At 41.1% G+C, this 20,764-nt stretch overlaps 1 protein-coding gene across 1 annotated transcript in view; it reads left to right on the forward strand.

The window, feature by feature from the left end:
• Window positions 1-20,764, forward strand: part of LVRN (laeverin) — a 105,385-nt gene that overhangs the window by 10,595 nt on the left and 74,026 nt on the right. Inside the window, exons 2-3 of the mRNA XM_054987546.1 lie at window positions 5,204-5,346; window positions 17,679-17,854. Coding sequence (XP_054843521.1) covers window positions 5,204-5,346; window positions 17,679-17,854 — 319 coding nt within the window. The remainder of the gene's footprint in view (window positions 1-5,203; window positions 5,347-17,678; window positions 17,855-20,764) is intronic.

Consider the following 20,764-nt stretch of genomic DNA (forward strand, 5'->3'; position numbering starts at 1 on the left):
TTCCATGCGCAATCTTCTTAGGCGTTAAATACCACCTATGTATTTTGTATACATTCTCTTTAATGTTGGTACAAGTTGAAATCTTCAAAGTATTTTTCCACAAGATCGCCTTTGTAGTCTTATCAAGGTCCGTGTAGTCTGGCAGTGACTGGATGGAGTATGATGGAAATTATCAGTTGCTTGTTCTCAGTATCCATTATTCAGAAAATACTATCACTGTTCAATGAGGTTTCATTTAATTTCGTGTCTGATGTTGTGTGGCTGTTGATAGAACTGCTGTCCGTGAAAAGCAAAAAAGAATCTTGTAGTATCTTTAAAGACTAATAGATAAATTGAAATATAAGTTATTGTGAGTTTCTTCATCAAGTGCATTAAATCAGTTCTTATTGCCTACTAGTTCCCACTAGGAAGAAACTCAATAGGAGTTACATGCTCAGGATTGCTCTTGACAGTGCAGTCCTAAACAGAGTTACACCAATATAACCCTATTGAAATCAATGAGCTTAGACAGGAGTAACTTTGCTTAGGATTGCAATTTAAGTCTACAAGAAAAGGGTGAATGAGCCTTGAATCTGATGCATTCAAACACACTCTTGGACACAATTCCATTCCTACTCAGATATTAAATGAGGTATACATTTGAATTGTATGTTAAATATTCTAAGAACATAATTAAATAATTAAATTGTTACTTATAGCAGGGAGAGAAGAGCTTTCAACAGTGTATAATTAGAGTGGTGTCAGACTGTAAACCTTAAAGAGTGAACACAGGTGCTATGGGTACACAAACATACCCCTATTTTCTTCTATGAAACGTTGGAGGTAGGGCTCCTAAAGGCCTGGAGAATAATGTCCTTTCCTTTTAACAGAGACTTAAGCACAATCCTAAGCAGAGTTACTCCAGTCTAAGTCCATTGAAATGAATGGGCTGAGACTGGAGTCACTTTGCTTAGGATTGTGCTGTGTGGAAATGGACAGCTGAAGCTTGTCAGTGTTTAGAAGGAAATAACATCACTTGGTAAATACCATTCTGTGAAGTCTATTGAAGGGACAGGACTTTGTTTCTTCAGGCAGCTGCCAACTCAGATTGGAGGACATGCACTTGTTTAGAACTGCTAGTACGTTTTACTTCTTGGCAACAGAAGCAATTTAATTTGAGAAAAAATTAGAAATCATGATTAAAAACATATGAGTATTGAAAGACTTTCACTAATACCGTTATGCAGGGTTTGTAAGAATAAAATTGCAGTTGTCCTCATTAAGCCTCATGAAGTTGTCTACAACTTCTACATTTATTCATGTAGAATAAATTTCAAGAGGAATTTATGTTAGGATGTTTTGTAAATAAGTTCATTCCAAGCTAACTTTTATGAGCAAGATATGTTATTTATCTGTGCCACAGAAAACATTTTAGTATTCTTTTTATGGGAAAGTGTTCTAAACATGTAAAGACAACAAAAAGGGGAGTGAAAAACAACAAACCAAGGGTAACCAAGGACGTTGGAACAGCCTAAAATATATAAAATATGAATTAAACACATCAGTATAAAGTTTAATAGGAATACATAGATTAGATTAAAAGCATCTGCTGTAAATCCTTTGCTTTCTCTAGTTGGTACTCTCCTTCCTCTATTCTGAGGTAAAATTTTCTCCCAAAGTGTATGAAGCTGTTTACTGGGCTGGGAAGCCTTTAGTAGTGTGGTTGTGTTGGTAGAGCTTTGACTTTCTTTATTGTCCCACCCTTAAGACATGTATTCATTGTGATGTTACCCAGCCAAGTTTAAGTAGAGGGGAAAATGGGTTTACGTGTCCCTAGAAATGAAACTAGCACATGAGGCTTGTTGAAGTTTAAAGATGACAGAAGGTTTATTCACAGTTAGGATGGATAGTTAGATAAATAGGCAGATACTTAAAAGCTGAAGTAGGGTTTTTTTGCACAGACATGAGGCACAAAACACTTGGTATGGTTTATTGGGTTGCTGATTTAGATGACAGAGGTTGGTGTTATCAGAATTGATCTGTTTGAAGTACGGTTCTTCCTTTTTCATCCCTTCACAGATTAAGTGCTCCCAATTTATGCACACACACAGCACACCTTTTACTGCAGACCTCAAGGTACTCCACTGAGTTAAAACCCTCTTCAGATACTGGGCAGGAGTTACAGTTATACAAAACTATAAACCCTTTTCTTTGGCCAAAGGGGAAACTCCTATCTCAGATCTCTTGTGTCTCAGTAAAATTTAGCGCTGCCTGTCCCACTTTAGTATAAAAACTAAAAGTGCTTCATCAATCCCTCATTCTGTTAAAACCAACTGTCAGCTCATCATTCTAACACCAGCTGCCATTCTCTCTGGCTAACTACAGAAGTGGAGAGGGACCTGTCAGTCAACCTCCCTTCCTGCTGCTGTTTCAAGCCTTTACCTGCCTCTTGCTAGATACAGCATTTGGCAATCCTGACATTTTTATGTCAGTTCTGTCACAGCATCATATGGTTGTACATATACGTACTAAAACCTTGCATATACATAACATAAAAACATTAATATACAGGTATAATAGTACAACTAATAGCAATAAGTACAAAACCAATAAAACCAGACACATTTTGGTCCAAAGTCCTTCCTCAGTGGTATGTAAGTATCAAAGACAGCACCCAATCAATAAAATGCATAAATAAAACATACATGACCTTGCACATACTGAACCTAAAATAGAGAAAAAATGGTGAAAGGGAAAAACAAAAATGTATAATGGTTAATATCAGAATGGTGAGTGGAAAATCAGTATCAAATAAATATGTTTTAATAAAAAGTATTCACACTGAGATGAAATTTAAAATAATATGGAGTGAATTTCTTAGAATTCTACCTCAGAGCAGCATGAAAAGAAGTCAGGGGGCACTGATACATAGTAGGAGTTGTGCTTCCTTTGCCCATACAAAAAAAGAGAAACAGCTAATTAAATCCCAATTTAGATTTTTTTTTTGAAAAAGGAGTGGGCCAAATAACAAAATGAAATATAGGAAATCTATAGCCAGGTCAAGAATGTAAAATTCAAGACGAAGTGCTGGATACTATTACTGACCAAAGATGAAACAAATAAAACAAAAAGCTGCTCATGCACCTAAACTATATGCTGTAGAAAGGGGAGGGAGAGATGATGCAGTAGTATGAGTGTCAATGAGGTATAGCACAGCCTCTGGAATGATGATTGCATCCGCTCAAAAGTACATTGCCCTATTTTCTGGCAGCCCACTAAACTCCCCAAAAGAAAAACCTTGAGCAGCAAAAGACCACACAACATTGTTTACACGCACAGCCAGTCAATTTCTTCATTTAAACCTTTAGGCACCAAGGTTTCCAGTATAGAGATGCAGAATGTCTCCCTTTTCTTCAGATGTTGGATTTATTGTGACTTCTGCACCTGCATTTTCTCAATCTAGAACCTGAGATCCTTATCAGGGTGGTTCAGGGCCAGAAATGTTTAACCAGCAGAGACTGCAATTTTTCTCTCTCAGTGTTGTTGTTATGGATTCTGGGTTTTAAAAGAGATTCTCTGGGTGTGTTCCTTGCTTTATAAAAAGCTTGTTTAAGAACTCTAGTGGAGTATCCTCTATCCTTTAACTGTCTTGTTAGTATGCTGGCTTGTCTATAGAAGTCCATATCTTGTCTGCAATTCCTCCTAATTCTCAGCATCTTGAAAAAAGGCAAGTTTCTTTTCAATGGAAAGGGTGAAAACTATCACCAGCTAGAAAAGAATTAGCATCTATGGGTTTTTTGAAAAGATATGCATGTATCATCCTGTCTTCCTTCTTCACAAATACATCCAAAAAAATTAACCCTAGATCTATCACCAGACATTTCAGATTTAATGCTGTTATGTATAGTAACGATAAACTGGCCAGACTGAATAAGGAAAGCCTTTCCAAATGATGAAGATATCATCCAAAAATGTTTGTAAAGGATAATGCTCTCCCTATAAATGTAATCTCCCTGGAGGATAAAGTTATTCTCTAATCTATCTATAAACAGATTTGCCAGTTCAGGGTGAATTTGCTCCCCATAGCCATGTCTGACATTTGGCAAAATAATTGGCCCTGAAACTGAAAGCAATTCTTTTTCAAACATATTTTGGCTAGTTGGCATTAAAAAAAATGTGGCTGGACTGGTGAAATCTCCCTCTTATCAAAAATGTCTTGCAAGAGGTCCAGCATTGTCCTGAGGAATGTTTGTATATAGGCAGACAGCACCCATGGTCACAAAAATAGCCTCCTCTATTATCTCCTGGATGCTGTTAATGTGATTTAAAAATCCATGGTGTCTCAAATAAGATGAAAAGGGGTTTTTTTTTAAAGAATCCAGATACATCGCCAGAGGTTCCAAAACAGAACCACACCTTGAGACAATAGGTCTGCCAGGGGTGGGAAAGTTTCCCTTAGGAATCTTAGGTAGGAGGTAGAACTGAGGCACTGTGCCCTCAGTTTCCAGTAAAAAACCATGTGTGGATTTATTCAAGTACTCTTCCAGCAGTGCCTCTTCCAGAATGCTTTCTTAATCATTGAATTGAGGTTTTTGTTCTGATATTGTATGTAAAGTATTTGTGGATTTTTTTCCAGAAGAGTAGCTGTTTTGCAACAAAAAAAATCAAAAACTGAACGGTATAAAGACTAATGCATTAAAAACTAATAATTATAATCAGTTAGCATGTAAGACTCCACTAGACTCAATGTTATGTAAGAAATATGTTATTTGTATTTTGTACAACGTTGTTCCTGAGTACATGTGTTATATAATTTATAATCCTTTCCTGTTAGGTAGTGTCAGTTTCATTATTATCAAGTCAGACTACTTGCTTATATGATGGAATACATAGTTGGCCCTTGGACCACTATCTAGGGAATGAAGTGGCTAAAAATAGACAGAGATATGAGAACCACTGGGCTAGTCCAAAGGTGTGGTTCATCAGCATGCTCCAGAATACTCTGTTTCTGGCAATGGCTAATCACTCCCTTTCCAACCCATACATCTGATTGGCAGGATTGTATTTTATATTATGGGTTTCCCTGTTCACATCTCCAGCTGCTGGATTGGGCTAGACCCAGAACCACCTTAGGGGTATGCATAAGCATATGGAAGCCTGCTTCCATACACATATGGTTCCCAGTTCAGTCAGGCAGACTAAGTTATTCATATTCTTAATTTAGGTGGCTGGTTGCTTCTCTGCTACAGCCAGCAGATGCAAGGAGAGTTTATCCATGCTTTGATGAACCTGCCATGAAAGCTACTTTTAACATCAGTATTGTTCATCATCCAAGCTATGTAGCACTTTCTAATATGCCTGCTATAGGTAAGTAAATAAATGAGGCTTCACACTACTACTGATGCTTATATTACAGCTAGTGCTTCTGGTAATAACAGTAATATTATTGTTAATCTTGTTGTGAGTATAGGGGCATTGCAAGGCCTGGAAGAATACCAGGCACCTGGTCACCTGAGTGCCTAAAAATTTAAGACTGGCATCTAGGAATGTGACAGCTAAATTCTTTCCATCCTCTACCTCTGATTACATTGCAAAGAGTTTTGCATTCCAGATCTTATTTTCCTTCGCAGTACCTCTGAGTTGAAAATGGGTCCCCAAAGTCCATCTTCCTCCAAAGCAATATGCCTACCAGTTCTATCTCCTAATTGGATCCTGGGCATCACCTGGGACTTCAGGCGTTTCTAGGCAATAGAAGCTTCTCCAGGAGAGGTTGTCTCTTTGTGAATGATGCATTCAGGAGGTGCTGAAGCCATAAGTGGGAGTAAATAAATACTCCTACTCATTAATATAGGCTCTGGTGTATCTTGGGAATGATCTTAAGTCTGATTAAGGAGTGAATGAAGAGAGTTTATTCAGGAACTACAACTTTGACAGAAAGCAGAGAAATAGAATAGATACTAACTACCTTACTAAACTGGGAGAGAGGGACTTCTGGGATGAAGCTGGACGTAGCGTAAAAATACCAGTCTGGAGACATGCAAGAAGGACAGAAGAGAGGCAGAAAGAAGAATCTTATTTTGCTATCTATCTTATTTTGCTTTGTTCAGCTTTGCCTTGCTTAAAACCTCCTTTGGTCAACATTTGGTGCAGTTTTTCATTCCAACACCTTGCAGCTTGTTTGAGCCCATATAAACTCTTTTGCAGTTTACACACGAGATGCCTGTCCTGGGATTGTTCAAATCCTGGTGAATCTTCTATGTAAACTTCCTCTTTTATTTCACTGTGCAAAAAAGCTGTCTAGATGCTTTATATGCATCTTTTGCACTGCTGCTATACTCAGGAGCACCCTTACTGAAGTGTGCCTCACTACTGGTGCGAAGGTTTCATCGTAGTCTTTACCATATTTCTGAGCGTAGCCTTTGGCAACCAATCTAACTTTTTATCTTTGCACTTGCCTTCTGCATCATGTTTGGTCTTGAAAATCCACTTGCACCCAACTGTTTTCTTCCCTGGAGGGAGTTCTTCAAGGGTCCATGTCTGGTTTTTAAAAAAAAAAATTTAAATTAATTTTCCATTTTATAAATATAACAATAAAAACATATAACAAATAGCAACGTGTCTGATTTTTGATGATTCAATCTCTTCCTCTGCAGCTTTTCTTCACTTGTATTGTCGAAGGCTTTCACGGCCGGAGAACAATGGTTGTTGTGGGTTTTCCAGGCTGTATTGCTGTGGTCTTTGCATTGTAGTTCCTGACGTTTCGCCAGCAGCTGTGGCTGGCATCTTCAGAGGTGTAGCACCAAAAGACAGAGATCTCTCAGTGTCACAGTGTGGAAAAGATGTTGGCAGGTCATTTATATCTACTCAGGAGGGGTGAGGTTGAGCTGAGTCATCCTGTAAGAGTTTCCCAGGGTGTGGAATGCTAATGGCGGGAGGCTTCACTGTATCCTGAGGAGGTTCTTTTGCATATGGATTGGTGCTTGATGTGCTAATCTTCTCTGCAGGGCTATTGTCGGGTATAGAGTGTTTTGTTAGCCTGGTGTTTTTCAGAACTGGAAACCATGCTCTGTTCATTCTGAAGGTTTCTTCTTTCCTGTTGAAGTTTTGCTTATGCTTGTGAATTTCAATAGCTTCCCTGTGCAGTCTGACAAAGTAGTTGGAAGTGTTGTCCAGTATTTTGGTGTCCTGGAATAAGATACTGTGCCCTGTTTGAGTTAGGCTATGTTCAGCCACTGTTGATTTTTCAGGTTGTCCAAGTCTGCAGTGTCTTTCATGTTCTTTTATTCTTGTCTGGATGCTAAGCTTTGTGCTCCCGATGTAAACTTGTCCACAGCTGCAGGGTATACGGTATACTCCTGCAGAGGTGAGGGGGTCTCTACTGTCTTTTGCTGATCGTAGCATCTGTTGTATTTTTGGGGTGGGTCTGAATACTGCTTGAAGGTTATGCTTTTTCATAAGCTTTCCCATCTGATCAGTAATTCCTTTGATATATGGCAAAAACACTTTTCCTGTAGGAGACTGTTTTTCCTTGGTTGTTTGATCATCCTGGGTTTGATTGCTCTTCGGATTTCATTTCTGGAGTAGCCATTTGCCTGAAGCGCATGGTTTAGATGATTAATTTCCTCATTGAGAAAGTGCGGCTCACATATCCGTCTTGCACGATCCACTAATGTTTTCATTATGCCTCTTTTCTGTCGGGGGTGGTGATTGGAGTTTTTGTGTAAGTACCGATCAGTGTGAGTTGGTTTCCTGTAGACCTTGTGACCTAACTGAAAGTTTGCTTTGCGGATGACCAAGGTATCCAGGAATGGGAGTTTTCCCTCGATTTCTTTCTCCATTGTGAATTGTATGTTCAGGTGGATGTTGTTGAGATGATTCAAAACCCCCATCAATTCTTCCTCCCCATGGCTCCAAATGATAAATGTATCATCCACAAACCGAAACCATACACTAGGTTTGTGGGGTGCTGATTCTAGAGCTGTTTTTTCAAAATGTTCCATGTAGAATTTTGCTATAACTGGGCTGAGAGGGCTCCCCATGGCCACCCCATCCATCTGTTCATAGAATTCGTTATCCCATTGGAAGTAACTGGTTGTCAGACAATGATGGAATAAGGCTGTTACATCCTCTGGGAAAATCTGATTAATAAATGCAATCTGATTATCTGATTAATAAGATGCCAGCCACAGCTGCTGGTGAAACGTCAGGAACTACAATGCCAAGACCAAGGCAATACAGCCCGGAAAACCCACAACCACCATTGTTCTCCGGCTGTGAAAGCCTTCGACAATACATCAAACACCTCTACGGGGAGGAAACATTCCAACAGACCCGAAGATTGGAAACACTTTGGAACAAGAAAGCACATCTACTCTGTTCTTTAACCTTTCTCCTACACTGCAGGGACACAAGAACCATTCCATCTTTTCTCACAACAAAAAGAATCTTCAAAACCACACAGGCAAACCGCATTTATGACTGTCTAGAACAGGCCCTCTTACGTGAGAGAATCCACACTACCCGCAGAGAACTTGCTGCCACAGACAAGGAGCTATTTTGCTTGCATATCAACACCAGCCATAAAATGAGAAGTCAGGATTGGGACAAGGTCGATAACCTCACCTACAGGAAGATGGAACAAGTTTTTACCAACCACACATCCAGACAGAAGCAGAAGTTTAACAAACTACAGGAAAAAAGACAGACAAGTCCAATGCTCGACAATGCATGCATTGTCATCAATCTGACAGACTGTCAACTCTCACCAGAAGAAACCTCCATCTTGGCAAAGGGAGGAAACTTTGCAGTCACTGCCACCAGAATTCCTGTGGAAGACATCATTGCAAATGTAGAAGCTGCCATTCATCATCTACCTGAAGAGGAAGCTGAGGAAATAAGAGGAGAGACAGCCAGGATTCTACGAAAGGCAAAGCTTCCCACCAGCAATATAACACGCAAGGAGAGAAATGCCATCAAGACCCTCAATGCAGATCCAGACATCATCATTCTACCAGCTGATAAAGGCAATGCTACAGTGATCATGAAAACAGAGGAATACAAAAAGAAGATTAAGGAACTCCTGGACCCCTCCACCTACAAAAAACTAAAACGAGATCCCACCTGCAAAATCACCAGGCTAACAAATGCGCTGATCAAGAATTCCTCACTACATCCCGACACGCACAGAAAACTATGCAAGACAGAAGCACAGCCACCTAGACTATATGGACTCCCTAAAATACATAAGGATTCAGTCCCTCTCCGACCCATTGTGAGTGCCATTGGTTCACCGACATATGAATTAGCTAGACATCTGGCCGATCTCCTGCAGGATCACATCGGGAAAACCTCGTCTTACATCAACAAAATCAGTTCTCTGAAACTCAATCCACAAGACAAACTTGTCAGTTTTGATGTTGTATCCCTGTTTACCAAGGTTCCAGGAAAAGACACTATTGCACTTACTATTGCACCACGCACTTCAGGCAAATGGCTACTCCAGAAATGAAATCCGAAGAGCAATCAAACTCAGGATGAATCAAACAACCAAGGAAAAACAGTCTCCTACAGGAAAAGTGTTTTTGCCATATATCAAAGGAATTACTGATCAGATGGGAAAGCTTATGAAAAAGCATAACCTTCAAGCAGTATTCAGACCCACCCCAAAAATACAACAGATGCTACGATCAGCAAAAGACAGTAGAGACCCCCTCACCTCTGCAGGAGTATACCGTATACCCTGCAGCTGTGGACAAGTTTACATCGGGAGCACAAAGCTTAGCATCCAGACAAGAATAAAAGAACATGAAAGACACTGCAGACTTGGACAACCTGAAAAATCAGCAGTGGCTGAACATAGCCTAACTCAAACAGGGCACAGTATCTTATTCCAGGACACCAAAATACTGGACAACACTTCCAACTACTTTGTCAGACTGCACAGGGAAGCCATTGAAATTCACAAGCATAAGCAAAACTTCAACAGGAAAGAAGAAACCTTCAGAATGAACAGAGCATGGTTTCCAGTTCTGAAAAACACCAGGCTAACAAAACACTCTATACCCGACAATAGCCCTGCAGAGAAGATTAGCACATCAAGCACCAATCCATATGCAAAAGAACCTCCTCAGGATACAGTGAAGCCTCCCGCCATTAGCATTCCACACCCTGGGAAACTCTTACAGGATGACTCAGCTCAACCCCACCCCTCCTGAATAGATATAAATGACCTGCCAACATCTTTTCCACACTGTGACACTGAGAGATCTCTGTCTTTTGGTGCTACACCTCTGAAGATGCCAGCCACAGCTGCTGGCGAAACGTCAGGAACTACAATACCAAGACCACGGCATTACAGCCCGGAAAACCCACAACAACCATTTTCTTCACTTCTCTGCTTCTTTGGCAGGCATTTTTGTTATGTCTTTCCATGTAGATGGTTCAGGCATAACTTCTGTCTTTGCTAGATAGGAAAGTCTTTTCGGTGGTATGTTTTTGTTTACTCTCTCTGATCACCTGATTCTTGGCTCATCAGCCCCTTTTGGCTCTGCAGCCCCTTCTGGCTTTGCAGGTTCCGCAGCTGTGTCATGTGTGCAGTCCACGATGGGTAGATGTACTGCTCTTTGTTGCTGTTCTTCATTTTCTTCTTTTGGTGCACTTTCACCAGCGTCTGCTATCTTCCTTTCATTAACATAGACAATGTGGCAGATTTTTATTGTTTCCGTCTTTTGGTTAAGGATTCAGTATCCTTTACATCCTTGTGCATACCCCACAATAATTCCTCCTTCTGCTTGGAGAGCCATCTTAGACCTTTTCCTTTGAGAACATAACCGTAGGCTTTTGATAGAAAGACCTTCAGGTAATTCACACTGGGTTTGTGCCCATACCATAGTTAAAATGTGGTACTGCTTGCACCTTTGGTGGGCAGTCTATTTTGCAGGTAGACAGCAGTGTTAACTGCTTCTCTCCAGAATTTCTCAGGTAGCCTTGCTTCAAGGAGCATGCACCTACACATTTCAGTGAAAGAGTGATTCTTTCTCTCTGCGGCTCTGTTCTGCTCTGGCATGTATGGTAGTGTGACTTGATGCTGACTCCCCTGCTTGGTCATGTAATTTTTCATTTCATGTCCCACCTATTCACCTCCATTGTCAGTGTGGAGTGCTAGTGGCCCTCTCTGGAATCTGTTACTGACCATTGCTACATAAGCTTTAAATTTTTCCAGCACTTGATTTTTCTTTCTGATCATGTATGTTACAGTATACTTGGAGAATGCATAAATGAAGGTGAGAATATATTTGTTGCCACTTGGTGTCGCTATTCTCATTGGACCGCATAGGTCACTGTGTATTAAATCTAATGGCTGTTTTACCTCATTTTACTCAGCTCCTTTCCCTCTAAAGCTGGGTCTGACTGCTTTGCTTTTAATACAGCATACACATTTTTCTTCAAAAACACACTTTGTTAATTGCATGTCTTTCATCAGATTATTGCTTTGAAGTTGACTGATTGCATTTCCATCTCAGTGCCCAAAACGTCTGTGCCAGATTAATGAGAATTTTTTATGTTTACAGGTCTCCTTTGCATTTGCAAAGTCAGCTACTGGCTGGCACATTTCCAGGGCATACACACCGTTCTGCTTCTTAGCTATAGCTATACTTTCTGTGACCTTCTTAATGAGACATTGTTTCCCAAAAGATACTTTCATGTTTTTCTCTTACAGAAAGCGGGCTAGTTTCCAAAGTTGGCACGTAGAAGCACTTTGTTAGCAAGATTTCCCAGGTCTGTTCATTTGGAAGTTTGCCTCTTAATGTTCCAGACCCTATGCCTGCTATTTCTAGAGATCTGCCATCTGCTACTTGAAATGCCTCCTTTTTTTCTCTTCCTTTAGTGTTTCAAAGAAAGCTTTATTCCCTGTCATGTGAGCTGTACATGCAGAGTCAATATATCAAAATTGTTCTCTAGGTTCTCTTTCTGCTAGCATAAAGCATTTCCTTACAGGTTTTGGTTTGTCACATTGGAAATTCCTCCCTTTCCTCTCTGGGAGGAATCCCTTTGTTTGGAGAGATGGCAGTTCCTTTTGCAGTGCCTGCTTTTCCCACATTCATGACAAACTGAATCAACTTTCTTGCTTATATTTATTGCACCCATAGCATTTTCACAGTCCCTCAGTCCAGACCCCCTGTTTGAGTTCTGGAATTCCTTATGTCTATTATATTCCTCCAGCATGCTTATGGCTTGACTCAGAGTCAAATCTTTCTTACCTTCTACTTGATTTATGAAACTTTCATACTCTGGTCGCAGGCTGATCAGCAATAGTACTATCAGATCTTCATTAAGGAGATCTTTTACAGCTTCGCTCAGCTGAACTAAAGCCAGAAAATCATCCAGGTGCTTATGCAAGCTCTGATCCTCTCCCATTCTAATATTGAACAACTTCCTTTGTAAAAACATTTTACTCTTAAGCGAAATATCTACATAAAGTCTTTGGGTCTGCACGCAGACTTTCCAGATTCCATAATTTCTTTCATTCAACCTTTCTATCACTGCAACTTGCTGAATGCTTTAGGTGGCCATTTTGTCCCTCTGTTCTCTCTCACACACAGCTCATGAGGGGAGCCTCTGGTGAGTCTTATTCCTTTAATCAGAGATCAATCCACAAACCATCCTCTGCTACCTTGTAGACTCTGGTATAGCTTAGGAATGATCTTGAGTCTGATTAAGGAGTGAATGAAGAGAGTTTATTCAGGAACTACAACTTTGACAGAAAGCAAAGAAATAGAATAGATACTAACTACCTTACTAAACTGGGAGAGAGGGATTTCGGGGAAGAAGCAGGAAGTAGCATAAGAATACTAATCTGGAGACATGCAAGAAGGACAGAAGAGAGGCAGAAAGAAGAATCTTATTTTGCTACCTATCTAACAGTCAGATTTGCTGCTCCCTGCAGGTTTTCTGTGTCTTCTGTCTTCTCTGTACACAAGACGTATTTCCAACCCTTTCCAGCAATTTACATCCACAAGACATAATTCCAACAATTAAGAATTGTGGCGAAGGGGATGCGTTGTGGGGTTTGGGTATCAGCCAGTACTGCAGAAGGCTCTTAATTTAGAAATACAATTATCCATTTTATTTTTAACTCTACATGGGTCTTCCCTCAAAGGCAATGTTGAGACTCTATCTGGTGCAGAATGCTGCAGCTTTATTTATTTCATATTTATTTTTTAATTTTATTTATAGTCCGCTCTCCCTGCAAGCAGGCTCAGAGCGGATTCACAACATATAAATAGATATTAAAAAAGATGAAACATTGGTAGTAATCATATAAAACTGCACTAAAATACTGTGCTAAAACATCTAAGGCGTTCACATTGCATCCCACATCTCAAACATCCTCAAGGTACATGAGGCAGGGTGGCTAGGATTTAATAGATATAGGCTGGGTTGTATCTCCCTCCCTGCAGCTGGGAGGGGCCAGTTAGGCGATTTATCTCTCTCCACATTGTGGAATGGCCTGCTTGAGGAGGTCATCTGCTTGTTTACTCTCAGGAGCTAGACGGAGCATGCATATCACTCACATTGGCAGAAGATACCTGGAGGGAGAAAAGCAGCCATTTAACTCTTTCCTGGCTTTTAAAGCCAGTAGAAATTAGGGGTAACATTACAACACTTTCTTAGCTTTTGAAAAAAAAAGTAAAAAAGTGTGCTTATACCAGTGAGGGAGGAAAGGGGAAGCAACCATTTAACTCTTCCCTGCCTTTTAAAGCAGGAGGGAATACGGAGTAACATTTCAACACAGCAATGTTACAAATCATTCCTGCCTTTTAAAAGAGAGAGAGAGAGGAGAGGAAGGGAAAAAGCAGCCATTTAACCCTTTCCTGGCTTTTAAAGCCAGCAGAGAAGCAGCAGTTAGGCATTGTTCCTGGCTTTGGGAAAAAAAATAAGAGAGTGCAGGCATACCCGAGAGGAAGGAAGCCAACATAGAATCAGCCTAACGATCCTTACCTCGCTTTACTGAAAAAATGGCAGAAAAGTTCAGAGTGCTGAGGAGAGGGTGGTGAAGTGAAGCAAACAGATTACTATTAACAGTATGTTCTGTTGCAATTGCGCAAAGATTCACAACGCTGAAATGTTACTGGCCTAGAGAGAATTTTTTAAAAATCCAGGAAAAGCGGACAGGGTAATGAGGAACGTGGATGTTATTAGATCCACAGACTAATCAGCTCTAGTAAAAGGAGAGCGGGATGCTGAGAAGCAAGCAGCCCAAATATGACCGTTTAGTCCCACACAATTGTGTGAAAAGTGTGCGAAGTTCTGCTGAGGATGGGAGTGGCCAGATCCACACTGACCAATCAGCAACTGAGGAAGAAGAGAGGGGGGAGAAGAGAAGCAAAAAGGCGAAAGAAGTGTTCATACTGACATTAATCAGGCCAAGCGCGACTGGGCAACTGATTTTTTAAAAAGTCATGGTATGTGGGCATGGAGAAAAATTGAGGATGCTGTAGACAAAGAACGGAGCTGCGTTCTGTGACTACTTTGTTAATGTGAACCCCTGCAAACATGGGACACAAAACAGGTACTGCAATGATTAAAAGACTGAGTGTGAAAGGGCCCATGGTCCAAGGCTGCCATGACCAGAGGCTCACTCCCAAATACAAGCTCCACACTAGACAGTCCATCAGAAACAAACTGATGTCCCCCCCAAAAGCCCAGCACCCCCTGAGCCAGCTAACCAGGCACTCTCCATGTTCTCAGTGATGAGAACTTTTACAAGTTCCTTCTCGGGACACATACACACAGGGCAAGTATGCTACAGTCAATGCATGCTCCCAATTGTAAACTCATACCTGGGGAAGCCGAACAGAACCGAACTGATACGTCCTCCCAAAAAATCCCAGCACCCCCTGAGCAGGCTTGCCAGACACTCTCCACTGTTCCCTATGAAGACCAACATCACACCAGAGAATCACTCAAACCAAAATGAAGCAAGAGACATTCTTGCAACTAGAAGCAAACTGAAACAAAGAAATGGAATCCTCACAGACTCAAAGTGAAGCTAGAGGACCAACTTCACAGCAGAGAATCCCATCGATTTAATCTAAACCAAACTGAAGCAAAGGACACACTTGCAACTTAGCCCAACAGAACCAGTGTCATTCACAGCAGCCAGGCACTGGGTTCAGCCAGTGGGGAAACATACACCACAGAACAGAACCAAGCAGTACCCAGCCACAACAAAAGGCAACATCAAGCAAGCACAGTTGAATAAGATGGATCCCACTCATGTGGCCTCGGATACAGTGAGGTACTTGGGAGACCCTCTGTTTGCAGCAGCCTTCATCATTAGCCCCCTCCCACCCCTACAATGAGGAAAGTTAAGTTAAGATTAGAACAACAGATTACAGACATTATATTACATAACAGCATTCTGTAGCTTCATTTGGTGTTTCTGTGGGTTTCCCTTTGTGACATATGGTGTGTTATTTTCTGCTTTCCCTAATCTCTGTCTCTGACTCTTCCCATTCCAGTGGCAAGAGAAAATTTCTGGGTGGTGCCCCTGCAGCTGCTTTAGGAAAGAGGGCCTTACGGACCCCCTTGCTGTCACCAGAAGCCAGGCTGGTGAATGGCAGCTGAAGTGGGGTGGGCCTCCCTTGCGCAGGTGGGGGGAGACCCACAGCCCTCCCCCACCCCTCCACCCATCTAGTTTATCTCTTGCCTTCCCCCCAAGGCCGCTCTCTGGTTTCCTGTCACTCATTTTTCTGCCCCCGTAACCAACACTAACTAGTAAGTAACCTTATTAAACTATTAAACTCATTAAACAGTAAAATTACCAACCCTACCCCAAAATGAGAGTTTCTTTTAAAACCTTACCTACCTACTCTCAAAGTTTGCTTTGTGGGTCTGTACTTGGCGATGGACTCACAAATCTCTTTAAAAGGCCCAATTTAGGTACGTGGCACTACACTGGCTGAATTCCTCTTCAGGAATCAAAGCTACCCTTGAACCCCAATCTACAGATAAGCTGATGACAAAAAACCTACTTCTAATGTGCTCCAAGGGAGCCAGAGGTGGGCAGGGAAAGCCTAGTTAAATGTCCCTGATGGGCAGCCTATTTATCAATAGAATTTGAGTAGAATACAAACACAACTGAACCCTTCTTAGTTCCTACACAAGTCTGTTAAAGGAGGGGAAACACTGTTGGTCCCTAAAAGTTAATTAAGTTTTGTTTGACAAGACCTACAATTAGCCTATCTTAAAAGCACCTTTTAAAATTCACACAACCTCTCTAAATACTCAAAGTACACCCAAACAGCACCTGGTAAAAGTGAACCAAGCAGCACCTCTACAAACATGCCTCCCCCCTGAAGAGGAACAACCAACCAGCAAACACATCAAGTCAAATTTCTATGCCGACAGAGAACAGAAACACAAATCAAACTTCTATAAAGAGAGAGCAGCCCCAAGAAAACCAGGCCCCCCTCAAATAATCAGCAAAAATGTACAGTAACAAAACACCCACAACAGGGGAAAACAGACTCCCTCCCCCCCGAAGAACGAGTGACTCTAATAAGCAGGAAGGAACTATAAAACAGCAAACAAAGCACCCCAACAACACAATAGAAGAATCCACCCCCAAAGAACAGCAAAATAAACACTATAGTAAGTAACAGTCAAACCAAAGTATTCCCCACACAAAAACCAAACCAAACTTACCCCACCATACACAGCAAAAAACCCCAGCTTTTAAAATCCGAACTGAAAAAAACCTTTCCCTCCCCGCACCCCTATCCCTCCAAGACACCAGGCCAACACCCTGCCCTCAAAGACAGAAAAAAAACAGTAAGTCTACAATTCTCAAACCAGGCAGCAGCAAAAGTCCTCCTGGTGCAGCAGCAGGTCTCAGCAGACAGCAGCAAGAATCCACTCACTCATTGCAGGATCCAGTTGCAGTTCACATCAGAGCAGCCCAGGTTAGACTGCAAAGAGAGAGTCCATAGCCAGTAGCAGGCAGGTTCTCAGATGTCTTCAGGCAGCCAGAGCATACAAAATGGAGGCTGCTCTAAGGCAAGCCTACCTTGACTCCTTGCAGGGCAGTTTTAAAAAGGCACTCTCCTAGAGAATCCCATTGTCCAGAGAAGGAGAGCTCCTGCAAGGATTGGCCACTCACTCCCCCCTTCCTCCTTACCCCTCTCTTCTCCCCCCTCTCATCCTTAGCAAAGGAACAGTCCAGTCATTATTACCGAAGTTTACCAAATTAACCTGAATTAATTTGGTAAACTTGAGTTTGGAAATACTGAATCTGATTCGGTGTTCCCTTTTGAGTTCAGTAATACTGAATTTTACCCAATCAGGAAAAATTTGGTATTTTTAAAGGAATACTGAGCCTGAATTGCACATCCCTACCATACCCTATTGTATCTGTTCACGACATGTACTAATTGTTGTTTATTATTGTACTTTGCTCAGTGAATATCCTATCTGTTGATTATATTGTGTTTTTCTTGCACTGTGCAATCTGTCTTGGATTTCAGTGAGAAAGGGGAACCATAAATAAACAAACACATAGCCAGTCCAGACTAAGGACTAAGGATTCAGATTCACTTGTAGAATAAACATGTATAATATATGGTTAGCTAATGTTGCCGCCTTTATAGAGCAAAATATTTTTATATTTAATATTAATACCTACTTTTATTTTATAGATGTTTCTGAATATAAAGATGTAAATGAGAGCAAACTGAGTATGTTGAGTAACTGGAGTACACCGAGTAATTGGACTGTCACAACATTTAAAACAACACCAAAAATGTCAACTTACATCACTGCTTTTGTGGTCTGTAACTTTGATTATGTCACCAGAACTGTGAGGGGCAATGAGGTGAATGAGCCTATTTAATTTGTGATTGACTTTACATATTTGTATTTGTAACTACATTTTATGTTCTCCAATATAATGTAATGTTTAAGATATAGTATAAAACAAGTGGAGGACCTGCAAGAACTTGTGGGGGTAATCTATTTTTTCTCTTTCCCACTGTTTCATCTTTCTCTCCCCCTAGCAGCACTTATATCCTCAGCTTTCCTGATTTCTTTCTTTCTTCCCTTCCCTACCACCAATCAACTTAACTTTTATCAGCCCCCTCTTCAATTATATTTATTATTTATTTGCAATATATACCCCCACCTCTCTCCCCAGTGGGGAACCAAAACAGCTTACATTGCTTTCCTCTGCATTTTATCCTCACACCAATCCTGTGAGGTAGGTTACTCTGAGAACATGTAACTAGCCCAAAGTTGCTCCGTTAGCTTCCACAGTAGAGATTTGAACCTCGGTCTCTCAGTTTTGATGGGGAATGTAGGCAGCTTGGCGGAATGTTGAACAAGTGACAGTTGAAAAGTCCATTGGACAGCAGTCAGAGAGTCAAGCTGCAAGACTAGGATGCCTACATTTCCCATCAAAACTTGAGGGAAGCTGACAAGTGTCCAACCTGTGTCAGGTGTCACTTGTGGTTCCGCTCTTAGATACTAGTCTGAAACTCTTAGCCACTACAGCACTTTGGTTTTATGGGGTGGCTGCTGTTGAACAGTAGCAAGCAGCTGGGCCTAGGTTAGTCATGCAAGTCACCTAGTGGTAGCTGCCATTTCCGCTGCAATTGCCACTGCCTACCCCACCGCTGCCTCAGAAGAAAAATCTGAAATAAAAAAATATATTGTGGTGATGGTTACCCCCCCCCCAAATAATAAAAGCTGTACCTGTAGCTTGAAGAAATTGATGATCTCAGTGGCTATTGCTAGGCAACCACAACAGTTTTGCTAACCTTCCAACCTTGGTTTCTGTCAGTAAAAGGTTGGGGAGGGACTGGCAGCACCCTTTCCAGCACTTTGAAGGAAGATTCTTCAGGGCTAAGCCTGGTAACAGCCATTAGGTGATTCACTGTTACCTGATTTGAATTACTCATCCAGACCTGGCTGCTTACTTTTGATCAACAGCAGCAATCATATGAAAGCCAATGTGATGTACTGGTCCAAGTGTTGAACTAGGAACTAGAGGATCCAGGTTCAAAACCCCACTCTGCTAAGCAAGTTTACTGGGTGACCTTAAGCCAGTCACACACTCTCGGCCTAGTCTACCTCTCAGGGTTGTTGTGAAGATAAAATAGAGAAGAGAATGATGTACACCACTTTGTGTCCACATCTGGGAGGAAAAGCAGGGTATAAATTAAATAAAGCATAGATGAAATTGTGCTTCATGTTGTTACTGTACACACATAAAACATAGTTATTGGTGTTCATAGTTTATTTGCTTTATTAAATTCTTCCAAATATAATCTTTCAAGTATAATAAGGCTAGCCTGATCTCATCAGCTTTCAGAAACTAAGTAGAGTCAGCCTTGGCTAGCACTTGGATGGGAGACCACCAAGGAAGTCCAGGGTTGCTATGCAGAGGTAGGCAGTGGCAAACCATCTCTATTCATCTTCTTCCTTGAAAGCCCTATGAGGTTGCCATAAGTTGGCTATGACTTGATAGCAATTCATACCCATAGCTTATTATTGGTTTTATTATACTCTTCCAGGTCTTGTGTATAGTGAATTAATTAGTATGTGGAACTGATCATGCATGTTACCAGTGAACATGTGTTGAATACCTGTGTTTTCTGAGAGTGGGAGAATAATGAATTCCCTGGAAGCTAGCCACAACCCACACAAGATTTTTCTCCTCTGTTCCCCTTCCTGCCTCAGCCGCCCTGAGCCTATCTGTGGGAAGGGCGGTGTATAAATTGAATTAACTAACTAACTAAATAAAATGCATCAGGGTCCCCAGCAGGAAATTAAAAAGAGAAAACTGGGTTTGAGGGGATATGATCTGGGCCTGTGTGTAACCCATCCACCCAATCCTGAATTGGTAACTGAGACAAAATTAACTTATATGAGATGGTAAGCTTTTTAAAATGAAGAAGAATTATATTTCAGGGAAAAAACCATGCAACAACCTCCTCTCCCTGCCACATCTTACGTTTTCCCAGTACAGAATTGGCTGATTCAGAGCATTGCTCTGACTGCTGTGGTGGTGGTGGTGGTGGTGGTAGGGTACATTTTGTGCTCTACCTGTCACTGAGTGTTTACAGGAGAGAATTGTCATGCTTAATGAATGCTTAACCTGTTTCCTACCTATTCTTGAAGAAAATGGATGAAAATGGCCTGAGGGAAATCAATGGAAAAGTTAAGAAATTGCCTCCTGCTAGCTGATTCTCCTTGATAATACCCTTGCCTTACATTGGCATTATGAGGAAAAATGGGGTTTGGGAATCTCAGTTCCTATAATGCTTTCATATAGCCTCTGTGAAACTATAAAGAAAATCATAGAAGAATATGATTTCTGCACTTTAAACACTTTCAGTACCATGACACCACTATACTAAATACACAGGGGGAAGTAAAGGGAGAAGAATTTTGTAGCATCCTGGGGATATGTTAGTTAAGACACTGCTCTCTTTTTCAACTACTATTATGAATTGATTCTGATTTTGTCTAGGTGATGTGAAGCTTTTGTACATCGTACAGAGAGGCAGTCAAAGTGGCGAATGGCTCTCATTCCTTACAGCTACTATGTAGATCAGTCACCCTGCAGAAACCTTTCATGTGGCCTGCCGCATAAAATCAGTGCTGTTGAAATCGGCCCTGAATACTAGTGGCTTGTGTGTCAAATGGCACAGAATACTCCTCTTTTCTTTTGAACGTGCCTATTCTTTTATTCAAAACACAGATTTGCAAAGAATAAGGCAATTGG

Source organism: Eublepharis macularius, chromosome 8 (assembly GCF_028583425.1).
Source record: "Eublepharis macularius isolate TG4126 chromosome 8, MPM_Emac_v1.0, whole genome shotgun sequence".
Taxonomy (NCBI): Eukaryota; Metazoa; Chordata; class Lepidosauria; order Squamata; family Eublepharidae; genus Eublepharis; species Eublepharis macularius.